Raw genomic sequence first — 16,647 nt, 5'->3', positions numbered from 1 at the left:
CAGAGATCAGAAAACTGCTCCCCACCCACACCACAGATTTCTGTCTATTGACAGTGAGCTGCTTGTCAGAGGAGGGGGCGTGGTCAGACCAGGGCACACGTGTACTGTGGTCCAAGCAGTGATAATCTCTTGGTGATTAAACCTTGTATCTGAAGAACAGTACACAGGTTAATATGTGACACATAGCTGAAATCTGTGTCTCAGCTGCTACATAATGCTGTCCAGACTACATATTAAAAAGCTGCTGACAGATTACCTTTAAAATGTTTGAAAAAAATGAAAATAAGCAATACTGGTGGCTTCTCTGATGGATAGCCGAATTTTGCTGAATTACTGGCTCAGATGGGAGCCATAATGCCAGTGGTATGACATGTGATTAGTGTGCCCACTGACCGCTTTTATACAAAGATAGAGAGGACCGTCGGAGAACCAATAATTGATCTGGGGGGAAATCACAAGGGGTGTTAATTTTCTCATTTAATACCAGAGATAGATGTCTTTTTAAATAAATGTTGGGTGATCCCTTTTATATTTATACCATTTTATTTTATACCATATTACAAGTGTGAATAACATCTGTAACATTTATATTAGGACATAAACTGCCTAAAAGCCAAGTGTTAAATGCTGAGACATATATAGAGTGTCACTCCACCATGTATAATTCTCTTTCAATCGTTGGTAACTACATGTATATTGCAATCATTACCTAAATCCAAAGAAGATTTTTCTGGAATTTTTATAGATTTTGTGCTTCTTTCAGCCTCGGGTTTAATGAGGTCAGAGTCATCAATCTTCTTTTTAACGGACTGTCCTTTAGAGGGTTCACCTTTTAGAACTGTTTCTGACTTTTTCCCTTTACTCTGAGGTGGTGGAATTGGTTCACTCAAATCAAGAAGATCCAAACCTGGAGATAAAACTAAGGAGGAATTCAAATTTATAATTTTAGTAAATATTATCTATTAAAGACATTCTCATAAAATCTATATTTTCATTTGTGAAGTATATTGTACTAATAATTTTAAGGCAGCTTCTCAGTAGTCTTTAATGGTTCAAGCCAAATTCATAGTCGGCCAACTTACCATTTTAAGACTGGCAATATACATTAGACAGTGGTCCGAACAGTTAGCTCTGCCTACCCCACTATACACAAGGCCAAGCGTGAATGTATTCTCAGTGGGAAAGAAGAAGTGAAGCCGCTGCCATATTCCTGATATGACATATCTCTTTGAGAACAAAAGAAATACAACAAAAGTTGGATTTCATCTGCCCAATGTTTAATCTCCCTAGACATCAACCGTTGGAGTAAATTCTACATCTACTTTATATATAAATTCTACATATGCTATACTTTAGCCATTGGAGCAAATTCAGCGCATACTTTAGAAGGTTGGCTGGTCACCGCGATAGCAGATATACATCTAATATGTATGGACAGCTTTAGTTCAGGTTATTAGAAAATGTTTATTTAATAATTTAGCAAAACCTCCACAACACAGGTATTTTTTTATGTATAAGCCTAAAAGTGGATCTCTCAACAGATTTAACAGGACTAACTGCATTAAATAGATCTATCAGACCTAATGAAACTGGTGTACTTATTTGGAAAATTCAAGTAAGAATTGATATATTATTCTTTTTCAGTCTCCCTACCTAATACTAAAATGCTCAAGATAACAGAGCTATTCTGAAATGGATTTTCCAAGAAATTACACCCGATTAATTAGGTCTAGTGGTTCTTTTTAATGCTGTATGCAGTTTTTATTGCTAAATTTGGTGAGGGAAATCTGTCAGTAGGTTTTGGTATTCAATCTGAGAGAAGCATTATGTAGGGGCAGAGAGCCTGATTCCAGGGATGTGTCGCTTATAAGGCTGTGTGCTCTAGTTTCAATAGAAGCAGTGTTTTATCCGCAGGAAATTATCTCTACTGGACTACAGACTAGTGTAACCACCAATGTATGACATCTTTCTGGAAATTCCGTCGAGGTGTGAGTGGAGTTATACACAGCCCAGAAGTCTTAGCTTTGCTATATGTACATCAGACAAAACAAGGATTCCATCAAAACGGCACCTAGCGGCCCACTAAGTAATACATTGCTGGAATCAGGCTCCTTGTCTCTACATTTTGCTGCTATTAGAATCCATAGGAAAAACCTATTCCCTTTTATTTGTGGACCATGTAAATCAATAAGTTTTATTTTATTTTTCTACGTGTGTGTGTTGTTATTTTCTATGGTCGGCAACTAGCAGAAAGCATTTTGTAAGTAACAATTAGTTAATATGGAAAGCTGAGCTTGCCAGACAGGAAGGGTTTAGGTGCGTAGCTCCAATATCTGCTAGAGAAAATGCAAAAATCCATCTGGAGTCCCAGCAGATCTTGGCATCCAATTGTGTCTGATATTCTTAAATTAAACATAACACGTTCTTCCAGACTCTGAAAACAGCTGGTCTTGGTCAACTGGGGAGTCACAGTGTAATACATTCCCGTAAAATAATAGTGTGATTACATGGCACAGTTATCATTAATTCATGTAAACTAAACGCAGACAATTCTATCCGTGTTAGCAAAACTGAGCTTATTTTAACATGTCGGTACAAAGCGGCTCTGCTTAGCAAACCCCAATGGGACTAAGGTTTGCTGGGCTGGAATATAACTGAGATTACAAGGCTATTTGGCATGAAAAGTACCCGATCACATATGAGTTAATTAAAATAATGATTGTTGGATGAAAATACAAAAAAAAAAAATGCTGATTTTTGTAAAATTTTGCCTGCGTTTTCATAAAATTTTAATTAATCAAATCAGATATACAGTGTTGTAAAATATCTCTAAAGTGCAGTTTTGCTAAAATATATAAAAGTTAAATCATTTTATTCGTAAAGCATGCTCTGAAGAGGTTTTCACTTTATTTTTATATGACCTTCACTAAACGTTCTGAAGGTCCTGGTCCTTAGGGCAGGTACTGGATGACTTTGGCCTAGATGGGCCTTCAGATCAGCCAAGTGGTTGATTTGTTAACTCAAATGTCTTTAACTCTTTAGTCTATATGAAGTATATTGTAGTATATATATATATATATATATATATATATATATATATATGTATATATATATATATATATATGTAGCTCTGACTTCTATTTCATTTCTCAGCTTGGAAGAAAATGAAATGACTGGACTATCAAGCTGTGGATTACTCTTTGTACAGTAGAGAATGGAAGAGTTTCTAACTTCGGAACTCTCGCACAATTGCCGGCTTTCAGTGGAACACAAACACTTTATTTCAGCAATCAGGATTCCAATTTTATACAAGCTGCTTTTTTTTTCTTTTTTTTTTTCAGATGGAGTAAAGGCTGCCAAAAGAAATGATTCTATCCCGGAGACAAGAGTTGATTACACTATACAATTACCTGCTGTATTTGAAGTTACTGGCCTGGCCTTTGCTTCTGATTTGGTTTCGCAGAGAAAGTCATCAATAGATGGGCTGAGAAGAGGCCTGCTTTCTTGTTGTTCATTCACCAGCTGGAAATTGAATAGAAAAATAAAATAAAAAAAAATAAAAAAAACTGTCAGACTAATCAGTGCCAGAAAACTCCTAATGATGAAAATTGAGCTGTGCTGGAGAAACAGGATGTCTAGGAGGCTTGCGTGGTAATTATTAGAATTATTAATCTAACAATCTCACTGCCCTATGTTGATTTCTATAGTGGTGTACGAATACTGTCAATTTTGTAACCAGAGAAATCAGCATCATACAAATTTCACTAATTAAAGGAAATGTAATAAATCTAAGAGTTGATAGATGACTTGTAAGGGTATATACACATGTAGCATATTTGTTGCAGACATTTTTGTGACTGTAGTCATCTGAATGGAGCTTGCAGAAATCCATGTTTTTCCTGCCAAAACATATGCTTACACTTTGTAAAAATATTTGGTTTCCAAGAGTTGATTATAAGGACCTCAGTTGGGAGGGATGATTTTTTATAGCTTTGCCCATGCACAGTTGGACTGACATAACGTCAGGGCCGGCGTCACCACCCGGCATACGCGGACAAGTGCCGGGGCTCTGGACAAACAGGGAGGCCCATCCAAATGACGTACAGCAAATAGTGGCAGATCACATGGCGGCTATGGGGCCCATAAGCCCCCTCACATCGTATTTTCAACTGTTTCAGCATCCTGGATGCGGATACAGTTGAAAACAGTGATGGGACAGGGAGCCGTTAGCTGACCTACACGCACGTTTATGGCATTAATAGATCTTGGTCTCTTGGTCACATTACTAAGAGCTTTTAATGCTTGAATAGCGTAGGCCAAGTGCTTCCCTTTGTTTTTAACTACTTCTAGTTTTTGAGAATACCAATAAATAATGATTTTAAGAAAATAAAAAATGTTTGTGAGGATGCTGGACACCTGTTTGTTTACAGCATTAATCAGAGCCTTGCTTCATGATTGCAGCTCCGGTGTTTCATAAAAAATGTAGTTAGAAGATCCTATGTGGACCATAGGGGGATTTTAGGTTAGTCCGGTACCTCCCTCAAACAGCTTCTCCCTGCTCCACTTTAGGTGACTGACAGATCTTTCCCATAGTGAGAGACCTGTCAATCACCTGAAGCAGCCCTGTAAAAAGCCGGGATCTTCTAACTATATTTTCTCTTAAACACATCGGTGTGTATTCAGGCTCTTATTCATGCTGCCCATCGTTTACGTAGCATGAATCGCATGATAAATTCCCTTTAGTACTCATACATCCAACGTAGAAGAGGCAAAAAGAGATATCTAAGAAAATAGTTGAATTCTGAATGGTGCATCTTGGCAATACTGTCAATTTGTGTCTGCATTAGATTTAGACATAAAACCAATAGCGCGTCTACCCGCTCCCCTCAGATCAGTCGCCCTCTGAGATGTACGTAAATGCAGTATTAGTTTCAGTAAGTTCTATCTGAAGAGGTTTGTTCTGGGATCCAAATTTTTGAATGCATAGAATAAAAATATTGTTCCATTCGCTCACACATGTAAATATTGTATGGATAATTCTTTGCAGTTTGCGCCACACAGCAATTACAGACGTAGCTTAACTATACAAAAAACGCGCCATCTTGATAATTTGGCACAGAAAGTTATCCTACTTTACTGGATTAATATAAGTTACCATTGTTATTTGACACCTAACTTGAGATAGATCAATGGCTTTTGTAATTTTCTGTGCCGTGACAGCCCAGTGCTATGTTACCGGCATTCTTTTAACCATGGCTATATCTGTACATCATCTTATTAATGTTTTACATGGAATTTGTTTTAACTTACCATAAGAGGTGGATTAGAGGTTTGTTTGGGGATAAGAGCGAAACTTTTCAACAACTCCCAGTCGGCAACATTTTTTTTTTATGAAAATGCACATTTATGGGTTATAATAAATCCCAGGCCACCTCTTTACACTGATTTTGATTCCATGATGTTACACATTAGGAATATCTAAAAAGATTATGTGATTTTATATATTAGTCTATAACACTATTTGCAGTTTGTTTTAGTTTATTTAGCATTTTCAGCAAATAAACAGCTAGAACCTTGATGACGCTCCAATCTGAATATGCAGCGCGCTTTGTTTTCTTTTGCCTTCAGTAAGGATTGAGAGAACTGTAATGCAAACTTTCCAAACAGATCATGTGGCACAAATGGACCTGACCTGCTTCTAAGGATCAGTACGAAAGTGAGATAGACAAGACAAGGACATGACGTTATTCTTTCAAGATGTGAGTCATCTAAAACTCATCCAAGATCCAAGGAATAGAAGATTTTTCCATTTTGACAGTTGCAATTTTTTAAATATTTTTTTGTTAGAACACACAGAAAATGTATTTTATCCTTTTAAATTATTTATGTGGGGACATTGCACTGGCAACACACAAGAGCTGATGTAAAAAAAACCTACTACAGATAAAAACATTATGTGCTGCTACTAGTAACTTTATCAGAATTCAGCTTTTATTTTTTCAAAGCACATCTTAACATAAAACAAAAATAACATTGGCTGCAGTAAGAAACATCTCCAGTCTCATCCATATTAGGGGACGTGCAGAAGATTTTTCTGCTGCAAAAAACACAATGTTCGTAGGGAAAAGACTTTGGAAAATATGTGCATTTTTGTGTACGTTTTTTATGTGTTTTTGCTTGCATTATTTTCACATTCATTTGAATTGGTGAAAAATGCTGCAAAAACTCTGAAAGAATTGACACGTTGAAGATTTGAAAAAAAACTTGGAAAGGTCAAATCAGCAAGGAAAAATGAGCAGCATGTGCATGAGATTTCAGAAATGTCATCAAGTTTGCTAGTACTGTAAAACACAATGTTTTTTTCTCTGGCAAATGAAACCTGCAAGAACACAATGTATAAACAAGCCGTTAGGGAGTTATGTAAATGATAACTAATATATATATATATATATATATATATATATATATATATATATATATATATACATATATATATATATATATATATATATATATATATATATATATATATATATATTGTGGTAGATAGGCTCACTTGGCTGCACACTGAGGTAGACACAGGAACATTGTGGTTGGAAGGATGCACTTGGTTTAATAAGTATGGCATAAACGAAGGGTTAAGCACAAAATAAACATGGCCCTCGGGGCAAAACAGCAAAGTAAGACAAAATGGTAGTTCTAGGTACAATCCTTGTAGTAGCGAGTAGCGGGGTTCAGGGTTAGCACAACCCACGGTTCAGGCATAAATCACAGCACAAAACCAATTCTCTGGAGTGTTCCTCTCCAGACATTCAACACTCAGACTGCCTCTGAAGTCCAGTTATTTAAGTCCAGACCATGTGACTCCTCACCCATGTGACTGACCACATGACTGTGACAGCACACAGGTCCTGTCAGCACACGATGGTGCTGGCTCTGCAGGTGGAGATAAGGTGGACACTCTCCCACCCACTCTATGGATGTCCACATAAAACCAACCCATTTATGTAAGTTTAGCCTAAGCCTCACAACACTTTAATGTGCTGGAGGAAATTACTCTGGCTTTATATTACTGACGCCATTATACATAGCGTCACATATCTCCCCTCCAGTACTTTAGCAGTGACTTTGTCACAATATATACATGTATATACACATATATACGTATATATATATATAACTAAACTCAAGATACAAGGTTCAACATACAATGCGACATTGAAATAAAGTTTGCAAACTCTTAGTTTTGTAAATTAGTAGTCATAACATAGAGCGTGGTAATTCTGCATTGTGGGATTTTCTCTGGATTAAGAATTCTAAATTACTTAATGATTGTTGATTTCTGAGACACATCACACGGAGTGAGAGCATGAATCGAATTTGTTCTTACAGGAGGCTATTTTTAGGAGTGGTGATCATCTTCGAAGTGACACGTTCAGGGTATATCTAAGTAGGAAATCAGCAGAGACAAGAAAACTAGCAAGAGAAGAATGTCACTGGAGATAGCTGAGGGTCACTAAATGTAGGAAACATTGTCAAAAGTGAAAAAAACTCCAACTCCTTGGACAATAAAATTTAAACTGGATCAATAGTACAGAAGTGCAAGAATAATCTGGTAGCAGAAGAAAGTGAATGTAGGAAGCTGAGAAAGTAAAGAACAGAAAGAAGGAAAAGAAATATGGTGCAATAAAAAGGAAAAAAGTTAATTGTTTTAACAAAATGGCATGAATGAATGAAGGCAAACAGACAAAATATGAAGGAAGCAAAAGTCAAGGAATTAAAAGAAAAAAGTAAAGGTAGAGAATTAAATTTTTTTCATTGTTCATATTAAACTGTCATGTGTTAACTGAAAAATATCACTATTTTAGGTCATTATATGGCTTGTATCCTGTATTTGTAACTGGTTTTCCCCATTACAGCTCTATCTATAACTTTCAGTTGTCTTTGAGAAAGTGAGTGGAGACTTTGATGTGTCACATATACAGTATAGTACACACAGACATGGGGGATTCATGGTCTCTGGCTTCAATGCAGAACAGGATTAGGATTAAATTAGAAGTATCAGCAACATGGAGGAATTTAAACAGCAATGCAGCTGTGAATCCAGCTTTGGAGGTGAGATAAACTATTAGCAGAAAGCAAAAGGATGGGTCTTTGTATCTGAGTCTCTTTCATTCTTTCCTCTTAATATATGTTATGATTCCTGGAGTGGACCCACTGGATTGCGGTGACGACCGTTCCCAGGTGAGCTGACCAGGTGGAACCGACCCCTATACAGGGGCCGTTAGGGACAAGCCGAGGAGGGAGATACACCGCGATAGCTTGTGCCAGAGGGCGGCTCGAGGATAATGAGGAGAATCGGGGTACTCACCGAGGACCAGATGGGAAGAGCAGCCACAGAGAAAACCCTGGACTCAGGACATGGCAGGGTTCACACAGAGGGTACTGGATCCTGGACGGAGCAGAGCACGCACTGGAGGAATACTGGGACTGAGCAGAGCTGAGCACGCACTGGAAGCGTACAGGGATGGAGGAGAATACGCACACACTGGAAGCGTACAGGGACAGAGCAGAGCAGAGCACGCACTAGAAGCGTACAGGGACGGAGCAGAGCACACACTGGTAGTGTACAGGGATGGAGCAGAGCACGCACTGGTAGTGTGCAGGGACAGAGCAGAGCAGGCACCCTGTAATAATTATAGGGGATAACTCAGGAGACTCTCTGCGTGGAACAAGACAACTACAGGACACACAGTTTTATAAATGGTAAAGTCTATATTATCACACTGTGATTCAAACAGGAGCAGAGAGAAACTCAAGTCCACAACACTTGGCGTAAATATTAAATGCAGCTTAGCAATCTATAGGAAACTTCAGAGGAAAATGCAATCACGCAGAAAGTCTATGAAGCAGAGTTATTCTTGAGGATACTTGACACGAATAAGTCCTTGTTTTAGTCCAAACATAGATAGATATGCTTATAAGGCAGTTCAAGCCATGTCTTATCTCAACCAGGAAGGCCTGGGTGATAATCTCAGGTTTAAGCAGAGCAGCAACAGCTTACATGTCCAGCAAATGCAGATGGGAGTAAACACGAGCAGCAGATGAAGGAGGATTAGTGGAAACTGGTGTATGCAGCAGGAACTCAGAGCAGAGTAGCAGGATAACCACACAGGTTCACAGGAGCAGGTATATAGCCAGGGAGTCATCAGAGTCAGGAGCTGGATGCAAGGCAGAATACTCTAGCACAGACTGAAGGCTGGGGTGGAGTTTTATAGCAGGAAGACACAGTGCACATGAGACCAAAGACGCCATCTTGGAAAAGGGCAGTAATGCACAAAAGGTAATAAAAATGTTCAGAGTCCTGACATTCACACTGGAAGCATACAGGGACAGAGCAGAGCACACACACACTGGAAGCGTATGGGGACCTGACGTACAGAAACCAAAGTGGATCTGGAGGGAGCATGGAAAGGCACAATAACAATCAGGCGCTTCCTCTAGCAAGAAGCGACCTGATATACCCGGAGGCCGCTGCCCAGGTAGGACAGCGCTTCCAGGTCAGTACAACCCGGCATCATAAAGAAGCCGGGAGTGCGCGCGACCACAACCTAAGCATCCTAGAGCACATGCGCGGGGAATGGGATCCCCAGCGTGGCTGAGGACCCAGAAGAGGAAGAGGGACCCAGCAAGCAAGGTCAGTATCTCCGTGCACCATAATAATATACTTTAATAGGAAACAAGCTGTACTATTGGATTCATGTCATTGTTAGGCCTCGGGATTCTCCCGCTGAGCGGGATAGATCCCAAGCATTATCTGGTACTATGTTATCCCATTCAGGTCCGGCCACTGCGATTGCTGCTCAGCACAGACGTCAGTCCCAGCGTCTTGCTCAGTCTCGTGGTATATGTTTGGTTACTGCTGGCTCTCCAACCAAGTCTACAGTAACCAGCGATACACGGGTGGAGCCTTGCGCTCTGGAGTCTAAGTCCAGAGATCACCTTACTCAGCATGTCCCTGATGTAGCGTCTTCTCATTGGTGGTCAGACTTTAGATGCTCTGATGATGTGGCAGCTCCTGATTGGCCCACGGGTGATGTCTTGAACCGACTGGGCATGAGTTTTTGGGGTGGAGCCTAGCGTATAAAAGGCTCTCAGTGGCGCAAACTGGCACGCTAGTGTCATTTATGTTTTGGTGTGAGTGGGTGGTTTCTCTATCACTCTGCACATTTGTGTGTGTCTGTCTATGCTCAAAGACTGTACACATTGGCAGGCAGGTAGCACACTTATATGGTTTCGTACCCATGACTCAATGCCTGAGTCTCTAGTCTGCCAGAGGCTTAGGGTGCCAGTCAGGCACAAGTTCAGTAGCGTCATGACTGGGGTAACTAGCAGCATGGCTTAGCATCTGTTTTGTTCATGTGTGCACAGTTCAGTTAAGGAGCAAGTTCAACCCTTATGCTTCCTCTCAGTGAAGGCGACAGAGTATTATATCTAGCATCATAAGAGTTCTTTCGGGACAGCATCTGTATCATTCGCATGTGCGGTTAGCACAGTTTAGTTGCAAAGCAAGCTCAATCCACATGCTAACATCCCTGTGACGTTAAAAGGGTCTAGTACTTAGCATTCTTAGTGCAGTACCTCTCTGTGAAGTAACTGAGCTTGGTACTCAGTGTTTTGATCACACTGTGTGGCGTTAACACAGTGTGTTTAAGGTAACACCCGCTGTTTTGTTCCGTCATTGTACACACTAGCAGCAGGTTCATCTCTGCATGGTGGATCCTGGGAAGCGATTGCACTTTATTTTATATTTTATTTAGTGGTATCAGCCAACCCTAACAATTTGTTTGGCTATGTACACTGCCGAGCAAAAATTAAGAATTTTTGAACTGTTGAATTTCAGTCTCCACATATCACCATACACTAGAGCTTCGATCGTGAGATTACCATCATTTTATAGACAATCATCTTGGCTATCTCACACATAAATTAGACTTGCAACTATCTAACACAGAGGTGGGGAATCTTTTTTCTGCGAAGGGCTATTTGGATATTTATACTATCCTTCGGGGGCCGTACAAACTCTGCCCACAAAGTACATCCTGCCTCAGGCACCGGTTTCAGGATGTAACTTTAATTGCATGCCCTTCAATGTTCAGTAGTAAACACTGCATGTGTGTGCTAACAGAGCAAGAAGACATTAATGAGCTTGTAGCTATCAAAATACAGCTCCATGCCCAAGAATGCAGTCCCTGAAAATCTGCTTGCAGGCCTGATAAAAGGTCATCGAGGGTCGCAAATGGCCCTGGGGCCTGAGGTTCCCCACCCCTGATCTAGCGTATGATTAGTTATGCAGATTCTTGTCATGTCACTGCATTGTTACTGTTTTACTCCTAAAAATCTACATTTTAATTGTAATTTTGTCAGTATTTTGCAAATCCACCTTTGTTTTTCAATACTGGCTGAATCATTCTGGGCATGCTCTCGATAAGATTCAAACATGTCTCAACTGAAAACTGATCCCAGGTCTCTTCTACTCGTTCCCAAAGTTGGTGCATATTGGTCTACCCAGTTGGGTAAATATGCAATTTTTTCTTCAACTCTACCCACAAGTGTTCGATTGGGTTGAGGTCTGGGGATTGTGGGTGCCAATTGAGCACCTCTACTTCGACCTCGACAGTCACATTTTCAGTGAAGGGAAATCTTAATACTTTAGCAACCACATTAAATACCTTTGGGATGAACAAGAACAAAGATTGTGAGCCAGGCCCTCATCCAACATCAGTGTCTGATGTCACAAATGCTCTGATGGATGAATAGGCAAAACTTTCCATAGAAACACTCCAAAACTTTGTAGAAAGCCTTCCTAAAACTGTGGAAACCTGAAATGGGGGGGGGGGCAAAACCCTATTACGGGAGTTTGCTCAACTTGTTAAATGGGTAAATTTGCAATTTATGATCCTGAGAACAAAGAAGACTGTTAATAGAATAGAAGTTTTTGTTTGATTTTTATAGTGTACAGCTTATTGCCTAACTAACTAATCACCACGCTGTAGTCTGAGAGTGGCCAATTTGTTATGAAAGGAACACACGCCACTTGTAGGCTTTTTGCTTTGCAGCCTGCTCTCGCCACTATGAATCTGGTAGGATTACTAGATCTGACCACCGTCAGTCCCCTTGTGTTTTTCTCCCATCACTGCAGGGTCAAATCTGCCTTTGCAAGCAGTCTAGGAGAGTGCAGAAATCAGAGCAGATGTGTGAGCATGCTGCTAGTCCAAGCTGTCCTCAGGAGCGCATTGCACTGCCCTTGGCAAAGCAGGAAGCCGGGGGCTGGGAAGTGGTGTGCTCCTGAAGAATCAACATTAGAAAAACCATTTAATACCTGTGGATTTAGAATGGGATATTATAATTTATAAAGGAATGATATAAGCTTCTGTAGGTGTAATGTGTAGGCGTCCTAATACTTTTATCCATATGGCGCATTTTAAATAAATGAAACGAAAATACAGATAAGTAACAGAAATAACCTATTTTTAAATCATGCATCTAAATGAATGATGCGATCAATAAAACACTGCTTTCAAATGCCTTGTAGAATTTGAACTACTTCCCTGAGACATTTGTTATTTGTCCATGCTAATGTGATTAACCAACGTGACTTCTAAAGAACTGCTCCGAGCCCTTGTAGGAGAATATGTGTGGGAGTAAAGGTCTACTACATTAATGTTGTCAGTCACTGATCATGCAGCTTCCACTCGCTGTAATCTTGCCATGATTTAACAGTTCACTAGTCTTTTGGCACAAAGTATATATTTTAGTCTATGACTGGATTCAATGTATTAGACTTCCATACCGAGTTGTCAGTTAAAACTGCAAAGCAACAAAAACTTGTAATTTAAATTGAAATCCAAGAAATAGATGGATCTACTAGAGAAACGTCTCATATGTGATAGTGATTAAAATAGATATGCTTTTACAGCACACCAAGAGTTATCACTTCCAAGAAAATGATGATGCCATTCATTTTTCTGCTAGTAGTTAATTGGTTCTGTACTTTATATGTTCACAAACGCTTTTAATCAAGAAATGCTAATTATTTCTGAATTATAGGAATTATCTTATTTTTTATGTTTTGCTGGAAAATGGTAAATTAGCAAACATGTTGTTAAATGTTGTCTCATCACATTGAATCATACAATGTTGTTGCTACACGTTGATAAATTTTTTGACTAGGCAATCTATTGGTTAAAATGTGCAGGTCACATTATGAGCTAGTTACAGTGTTCTGCTCTGCACAGTATATACACATGTAGCCAGACACACATTTAATGGAGATTATCAGGTACAGAGTTTTAAATTATGCAATTTGCCATTCTGAATTTTCCTATTTTCCTAAACGCATACAGCCCCTTAAAATGACCAGATCTAAGTCAAATACAATGTGCCTAGTTATGTATCCAACCAACCTGCAGGAACTGCCTCACTCATATTTACCACGTCAATTGTAAAATACATTTTTTTTAAATGTGTTGCATTACATTTGGAACGGATACCCATCTTTGGGATAGGGAATAGCTTCTCGACATGTTTGGGGTCCAGTCGCTGTGACTCTCACCAATCCAATAAACCAGGACTCTGAAGAGCAGTGGTGGTTGATGCGCACCTTTGCTCCATTCATTCTCTATAGGATTGCTGGAGATAGCCAAGCACAGTATTTGGCTGGTCTTCCGTACTCCCATTAAGAATGAATGTCGCAGAGGTGCGAATGATTGACCAGCTCACCTTTTAAATAGGACTCTTAAGAGCCTTGGTTCTCAAGATCGCTGGGGGTCACAATTGCTGGACCCCTGGTACTTTCAAACACAGTGCAATTGCTTCTAATGCCTCTCCCGGGATCAAAAGGAAAATTGCTGGTACTAATTTGTTAAAGTAAGAGATACCCACAATGATTACTGAATAATTTGAAGCTGACAAAAATTATATTCAATTTAAATTTACTGAATATAAACTGATGGAAATCAGACACTGCCTTTAAATGGTGGTTCAAGAGAGAAAAAATAATGAAAGTGGGATGCTTGGAGTGGTCTCATAGGCTTTACCTTTAATATATCTATATATATAATTGTCTAAGGGTTTTTCTGTCTGTCTGTCTGTCTGTCTGTCCTGGAAATCCCACATCTCTGATTGGTCGAGGCCGCCGTTATTGGGTTTCAGTAACGTCAGCTGATCCCCAGCTGTGTAGCCGGCAATGTGCCCTGCGACCGCCACACTGACACAACAACTGAAATTTAAGGGAACCTGTCCCCCCCCCCCAGGTGTTTGTTACTGAAAGAGCCACCTTGTGCAGCAGTAATGCTACACAAGGAAAAGGTAGCTCTTTTAGTTTAGCTCCTTGCACACGCAGAACTTAACACTTTTAAAATGTGTCCACTGATACCATAAAACCATTCCGGAGGTGGGACTTTCCTTCGTAATGGGACGCAGCACAGTCGTCATTCCTACCCCCTTGGTGCCGTGCGCCGCCTCCTCAGCGTTGTTTGAATCTGTCCCAGAGCCTGCGCTGTTATGTTATCCCTTGGCCATGCACACTTAGCGCTGCCCGTCTTCTGACATTATTTGGTGTCAGGCTGGCTGCGCCTGTGCGGCCGCGCTGCCCGAGATCCCGCCTCGCAGTGTCTTCTGATTTAATCACACTGCGGGCCTGGGATCCATGGGCATGCACAGTGCATATCTTCACCTCAGGCTCTCACTCATCTCCCTCCGCCTTCCTAAGACTGTGCGCCGTCAGCTGATCCCTAATAGCATGCCACGGCCGCCGCAAAGTCTGAAGAAGCCGGAGGGAGGGGAGTGAGAGGCGAGGATATGCACTGCGCATGCCCATGGATCCCAGGCCCGCAGTGGGATTACATTAGACGACACTGCGAGGTGGGATTTCGGGCAGCGCGGCCGCACAGGCGCAGCCAGCCTGACACCAAATGATGTCAGAAGACTGGCAGCGCTAAGTGCGCCTGGCCAAGGGATAACATAACAGCGCAGGCTCCGTGACAGAATCAAACAATGCTGAGGAGGCGGCACACGGCACCAAGGGGGTAGGAATGACGGCTGTGCTGCATCCCATTACGAAGGAAAGTCCCACCTCTGGGACGGTCTCACGGTATCAGGGGACACATTGTTTAGTCCTGTGTTTGCAAGGAGCATAATTAAAAGAGCCACCTTTTCCTTTTGCATCCTTAGTGCTGCACAAGATGGCTCTTTCAGCTACAAATGCCATGGGGGGGGGTTAAAGGTTCCCTTTCGACTTGCTCCAATCAGGCTTCGGCCTACACTGTGTTCCTCTGCTCCTCCTGCTGTCCCTGGGCTCCAACACCGCCAGTTGGTGCCTGAAAGTGCTGTCCGCACAGTCAACAGTCGCTCCTCTGTTATTGGGGTTCAGTAACGTCAGCTGTTCCCCAGCTGTGTGTGCAGCAATACCTCCAATCTGCTTCTCCTGCTGTCCCTGGGCTCTAACACCCCTAGTTGGTTCCTGGAAGTGCTGGCTGCACAGTTAACACTTGCTGCCGTGTTATTGGGGTTCAGTAACGTCAGCTTCTCCCCAGCTGTGTATCCCGCAACGTGTCATGTGACCGCCACGCTGGCACACTAACAAACATTTACATGCCTCCAGTGCAGGCTTCGGCCTACACTCTGCTCCTCCTGCTATCCCTTGGCTCCAACACTCCTGGTTGCTGCCCGGAAGTGCTGTTTGCACAGAGCCAAACACCTTGCCAATGCGTTAGTGGGGTTCAGTAACGCCTGCTGCTCCCCTGCTGTGTATCCGGCATTGTGTCATGTGACTGCCACGCTGGCACAACTACTTAAATTTAAGGGAACCTGTCCCCCCCAGGCGTTTGTTACTGAAAGAGCCACCTTGTGCAGCAGCTTCGGCCTACACTCTGCTCCTCTGCTCCTCCTGCTGTCCCTGGGCTCTAACACCGCCAATTGGTGCCCGGAAGTGCTGGCTGCACAGAGAAAAACACCCATCAATGTGTCAGTGGGGTTCAGTAATGCCAGCTGCTCCCCTGCTATGTTGCGGCAATACCTCTAGCCTGCTCCTCCTGCTGTCCCTGGGCTCTAACACCGCCATGCATATTCTAGAATACCCGATGCGTTAGAATCGGGCCACAATCTAGTATTTATATAATTTGTAATTAATATATCTATATATATATAATTGTCTAAGGGTTTTTCTGTCTGTCTGTCTGTCTGTCTGTCCTGGAAATCCCGCGTCTCTGATTGGTCGAGGCCGCCTGGGCCTCGACCAATCAGCGACGGGCACAGTATCGACGTAGATGTCATAATGGAAATCCCGTGTCTCTGATTGGTCGAGCCGCCAGGCCTGGCGGCCTCGACCAATCAGCGACGGGCACAGCATGGCGACAATGATGTCATAAAGGTTGCCTCGACCAATCAGCGATAGGCACAGTACTAAGGGTTTTTCTGTCTGTCTGTCTGTCCTGGAAATCCCGCGTCTCTGATTGGTCGAGGCCGCCATGCCTCGACCAATCAGCGACGGGCACAGCATGGCGACGATGATGTCATAAAGGTTGCCTCGAAGAATCAGCGACGGGCACAGTCTGCCTCGACCAATCAGCGACGGGCACAGCATGG

The 16,647-nt window shown here is 41.7% G+C and overlaps 1 protein-coding gene across 3 annotated transcripts in view; it reads right to left on the bottom strand.

The window, feature by feature from the left end:
* The window catches only part of PEX5L (peroxisomal biogenesis factor 5 like), a 502,469-nt gene that overhangs the window by 151,427 nt on the left and 334,395 nt on the right, over positions 1–16,647 (bottom strand). For all 3 annotated transcript variants that reach the window (XM_077290453.1, XM_077290454.1, XM_077290455.1), the window contains 2 exons: positions 3,411–3,522; positions 710–919 (listed from right to left, as the gene is read on the bottom strand). In XM_077290453.1, coding sequence (XP_077146568.1) covers positions 710–919; positions 3,411–3,522 — 322 coding nt within the window. The remainder of the gene's footprint in view (positions 1–709; positions 920–3,410; positions 3,523–16,647) is intronic.

Source organism: Ranitomeya variabilis, chromosome 2 (assembly GCF_051348905.1).
Source record: "Ranitomeya variabilis isolate aRanVar5 chromosome 2, aRanVar5.hap1, whole genome shotgun sequence".
NCBI classification, from domain to species: domain Eukaryota; kingdom Metazoa; phylum Chordata; class Amphibia; order Anura; family Dendrobatidae; genus Ranitomeya; species Ranitomeya variabilis.
Note: the sequence above shows the minus strand (reverse complement) of the source record. Positions and strands in the feature narration are given on the sequence as shown.